Source organism: Diplotaxodon limnothrissa, linkage group LG11 (genome assembly GCF_057381915.1).
Source record: "Diplotaxodon limnothrissa isolate DT_005_m linkage group LG11, D_limnothrissa_male_GT1.1, whole genome shotgun sequence".
In the NCBI taxonomy this organism is placed as follows: Eukaryota; Metazoa; Chordata; class Actinopteri; order Cichliformes; family Cichlidae; genus Diplotaxodon; species Diplotaxodon limnothrissa.
In genome coordinates this window covers 30,208,706-30,213,832 of record NC_140606.1, presented here as the reverse complement: position 1 = coordinate 30,213,832, position 5,127 = coordinate 30,208,706, and the positions used below count along the sequence as shown (strand labels likewise).

Here is a 5,127-nt window from a genome sequence, read left to right as displayed (position 1 = left end):
CTAGATGGCTTCTTTATTGCATCATACATTTGTAACCACCATTTGTGGATGGCAGGGTGAACTTTGTCCACACTTTCATTTTGAATAAAATATATGTTTATGATTTTGCAAATCAATGCATTCTGCTTTTATTTTACACACACAACTTTTTTGGAACTAGGCTTGTATTTGCAGTCATCTTATGTAGTCTCATGTATTCATGTAGTTAATCTCATAAGTTCTATAACAATGTGATAATTACAGATGCAGTTATCCGAGAAAATCCAGAAGTAAGTCCTGAAAATCTTTTGCTGCCGTACTTTCTCATTTGAATATTAAATTGTGTGAACTCGAAGACCCCAAATGTCTCACTATCACTGCAACTTCTACCTCGCAGATATGCTGCACCCTTGTGGTTGATTCCCGTAATAGCAGGCAACTATCGGGCGGCACCACTACATCCTGCTAGGTGGAGAGGGGAGGAGGGGTAACAGTTTAACGTGAATTATAAATAGAGATTTTTTTTATTTTTTTAAATTGAAAAATATTATTCAATTTATTTGAATCCATAACATCGCATATCTTTACAATATCTCTATCTTGACACGTATTTATTTTCTTCGTCCAGATGACGTTACGTGACGCAACGCGATCAAACATGGCCGACAAAGAAAACAGAAGTATGGATGTCGATAAGAGAAAGGATAAACCTTGTGGTAGTCAAGTTAAGCCATTATCTGACGAAGTTACCCAAAGAAAAGACAACCGGGGCAGCACTGACGGCAAGAAGGACGCCGAAGAAAGCCGTGCCACGACACGATACTGCGAGAAACTACAGGCATGGATGTGGCAGTACTACAGTGGATATGTGAACTGGCAAAGCTGGCTAGCAGCGTCAGCCATGTCCTACCCTTACTGTTTACAGCCACCTAACGGGACTTCGACCGTTCTTGATATCAACTCCCAGCACTGGCATAATAATCCGTTTGGTCTTCCGTTGCCTCCTTACCCACCCGCGGCCGGCTCCTCGAGCGGCCGTGCAGGTGAAACCATCGTCGGGGCAGCAGTGCCTGCTCAGCAGCAGCAGCAGCAGCAGGCCAGGGAGAATGGAAATGCACCGAGACCAGGTAAAAGCTGCTACAGACAGTATAACCATATCCGATTTTTCCTAACTCCAAGGGTCACTACATTTGAGGGTTATGATGACCCTCTGGGACTGAGCGCCTTTAAAAACAATTGAAAGGCAGTCCGGCATCCCTTAATAAAACAAACTTCTTTGCTTCTTTTCTCCAGGCCGAGAGTACAGTATTCCTTCTCCTCTCCAAAGACTAATGGCTGAGATGGTGGATTTCTTCATATTGTTTTTCATCAAAGCAACTATAATCATCAGTATTATGCACCTTAGTGGAATCAAGTGAGTTTGTGTATTTATGCCATCCATCCATCCATTCGCTTCCGCTTATCCTTTTCAGGGTCGCGGGAGCCTATCCCAGCTGTCATAGGGTGAAAGGCGGGGTACACCCTGGACAGGTCGCCAGTCTGTCGCAGGGCTAACACATAGGGACAGACAACCATTCACACTCACTTGCACATTCACACCTAGTGGCAATTTGGATTATCCAATTAACCTATCCCCACAAGCTGCATGTCTTTGGACTTTAATGGTAAATGGCCTGTATTTATATAGTGCTTTACTAGTCCCTAAGGACCCCAAAGCGCTTTACATATCCAGTCATCCACCCATTCACACACACATTCACACACTGGTGATGGCAAGCTACATTGTAGCCACAGCCACCCTGGGGCGCACTGACAGAGGCGAGGCTGCCAGACACTGGCGCCACCGGGCCCTCTGACCACCACCAGTAGGCAACGGGTGAAGTGTCTTGCCCAAGGACACAACGACCGAGACTGTCCAAGCCGGGCTCGAACCAGTAACCTTCCGATTACAAGGCGAACGCCCAACTCTTGAGCCACGATCGCCCCTTGTGTATTTATGTTTTTCTAAATTTTTTTATTTTTATCCCTTCAAGAAGGAGACTCGTAATCAGACTAAGACATTCTTTAAACCTGTATCGTTTCATTCACTTTTCAGAGATGTTTCCAAGTTCGCCATGCATTTTATAGTGGAGGAAATCGATGAAGACACATCGATGGAGGAGCTGCAGAAAATGATGCTTGTTGCTCTTGTGTATCGGATATTAGTTTGTTTTTATGAGGTGAGTGGACACGGAGAAGTCTTGACTAGGATGTTGGTCTTAAGGGTACAGCTGCTAGGGGAACCAGGGGCTGTCGTACTCCTAAGTATTTTGCTCTGTGTGTAATTCCGTCTTCCAACAAACTGTGTTCTCATAACCTTAGAGCGTCTCCATTAAAATGGGCAGGTGCCAGTTTGTCAGTGCAATAACATACAAAAACCTACATAAACTTGTTTATTCATTCCTGATTTTGTCACAGTCCCTTACTGTCAGCTGATTTGACATGCGACCCTCTTGTCTTTGGACAGCTGCCACTAAGCCGGCTACACAACAGCAACAGCGGGTTATAAGCTAACATTATGCCAGCTAATGTTAGGCTCAATTTTCCTAAAAGTCACACTTTCGCTCTGATAAACAGTTTGATTACACATCTCACGTCATATGAGGGTCTGGTTGGTAAGTGTCCGAGTCCAACAGTGTTACATTTACTTCAAAGAAAGTTTCACTAACTCTGACTAACAGCAGCTAATGGAGGCTAACAGCAGCTAGCAGTGGCAAAACCAGCAAGAAAAAGTCTGAGATATCAACTCACCTCAGTGTCGCTGTCGTCAGTCAAAAGTGAGCTTCACTGACTCATTGACTCTTATCGGAGTCCTTTCACAAAGTTTTACAGCCTCCTCCAACATAAATGGACTACAACACCAGCATATCAACAGCTTAGGTAGCAGACTGAAAGCTTCCACTCACTACAGACGAACAGCAGCCAGAGTTGTTTGTTCTACCGTGGCCACCGTACTTAGAGTTAAGCACTTAAGGAAGAAGACTGAACTCAGTCGACTGCAATTTGCTGACATCTAGCAGTGATATTTTACCGACCGTAACTTGTTAAATTGTTTGTGGAAAATGTATTTTATGTTTGGTAGCTGATACACGTTTCTCTTTTTAGATCATATGCATTTGGGGAGCAGGAGGAGCCACTCCCGGAAAGTTTCTCATTGGACTCAGAGTCGTGACATGTGACTCATCAGTTCTGGTTCAGCCTAACAGGGTTCTTGTCGTGCCAGCAACTAATGTCTCTCTTTCTGCGTGAGTATTTATTTTTTTTATTTTTTTAAAGATTATCCATCAGAAGTCACAGCGTGCATGCAAACAGCCTCACATCACATAACGGTACTGTTTCTGTCTCCCTCTTCAGATCGACTGTTCGAGCCTTGAATAAGAACTTTTCCATTGCCTTCTTCTTCCCAGCCTTCATCACTCTTCTGTTCTTCCAGCACAACAGGACTGTGTATGATATGGTTGCTGGTACAATTGTTGTCAAGCGATCCAGGGTCAGATGATGCTGCACAGAAGAATGGCCCCACAATAACTCTGAACAGGCACTGAGTGACAATTTGTTTTCTTTTTAAAAATATAACGTTGACTGAACTCAGACACCTCCCTTTCAAGGTATTGTCAGAGCACAAGAGAATCGGGATGGTTGCATTGAGTTTGAGACACACCAATATGAACTGTTTCAATTTGGATTTGTTGTGTTTCTGACACACACACTGTATTTCTGCACGTATGTCTACATGCTGCTTTCAGAATCAGGTCCTGTGCAAGGAAAAAATGATGGTATCTGCTAAGTTTTTATTGACAGAAGATTTGCTTCCTTTTTAAAATTGTCTTTCAAGATTAAGGGTGACTGTCTAACTTGGCTAACTCAGTATTTAAAGTTTCAGTAGACAAGGAAACCAGAGGAGACAGGATTTTATTTAAAAGAACAGCCAGAATATGAAGATTAAAGAGCCCTTTTCTTGCACCTTTTTTTGTTCTGTTTAACCACCCCCACTTTAAAAAAAAAATATTTAAAATAATATTAATAATAATATATAATAACATTTTGCACTGCTCACATGATCTGGTATGAAAGGCAACAAGATTAGAGGCAACAAATCTCTAATGCACGAACATTTCCCCTTTTAAGGAGGCACAGAGTCTAGGAGATAGATATGTAAGTTTCTGTCCCATCTAAAGGTGCTGACAGTGTCTCAGCAGCAGCTTAACCAGGCATTAACAAGTGCTCATGTCATTTTTCCAAGCGTTTATTTTCTAGTCATTTCCTGGGGGATGTGCGTTGTGATTGGCCAAGGTCTACTGGGGCAAATTTTTTATTTTATTATTTTTTTTAAAAACTTGAAGACAGAGCTGGGAGAAGGTGCAAGACTCTAGTTTCCTTTCCATCTGCTTGAGTTATTATGCAGTGTTTTTTTTTTTTTTTTAACATTTTGCCTGCAACAAGTTTAAGTTGCTAATCCTGCATTAATGAGATTACGCCATCAAGTATGTCTTTGTATTAAATACGTACCCTCAGACTTGTATGCTCAGACTCAAAATTTTTGATCATTGCTCACAGTGGGAATCATGCATTAATGATAACGTGTGATTATTGCTGCTTTGTAATAGCTGATTGTAGTCTTATCATTAGCACTAACATTTGGGAGAAATTGAAGCAGAGGAGTAACAAATGGAAAAACACCACATGGCTGGATGGATGGATGATACCACAATATGCAAAATGCCCTATGATCTGTGCAAAGGTGATTGAAGCTGCCGTGGAATCAAAACCACTTAAGATCTTATGATAATTCCTACTAATTGGCCTAATTTAATAACAGATGGCATTATCAAGTGTTTACACATTTAATTATGAGAGCTTATAGAGGAAATGTACTGTGACAATTTCTGCTAAAAAAAATGCATTAATGGACATTTTCTACTCCAGTTTCCTTGATCAAAGACACTGTTAAGCATTTTTTTCTGTGTGCTAAAGTACCAAAAATGCCTGCTAGATGTGCTGTGATGAAATCTACTGTGTAACTTGATGACAATCTGTAAATGGGCCGACTTCAGTCGTGAGAGGATTACACTGTGTAAAAATGGCAGCTTACTGATCCTATTTTTCTTA

The 5,127-nt window shown here is 41.6% G+C and overlaps 1 protein-coding gene across 1 annotated transcript; it reads left to right on the top strand.

Moving 5' to 3' along the window:
* The first annotated feature begins 607 nt into the window (after positions 1-607).
* LOC146623142 (protein FAM8A1-like) lies at positions 608-4,429 on the top strand. Its single transcript, XM_085365719.1, has 5 exons — positions 608-1,106; positions 1,273-1,393; positions 2,075-2,198; positions 3,124-3,263; positions 3,373-4,429. Exons 1-5 carry the CDS (start codon positions 608-610, stop codon positions 3,515-3,517), a joined length of 1,029 nt encoding a protein of 342 aa, XP_085221845.1. The 3' UTR covers positions 3,518-4,429.
* The last annotated feature ends 698 nt before the right edge of the window (positions 4,430-5,127 follow it).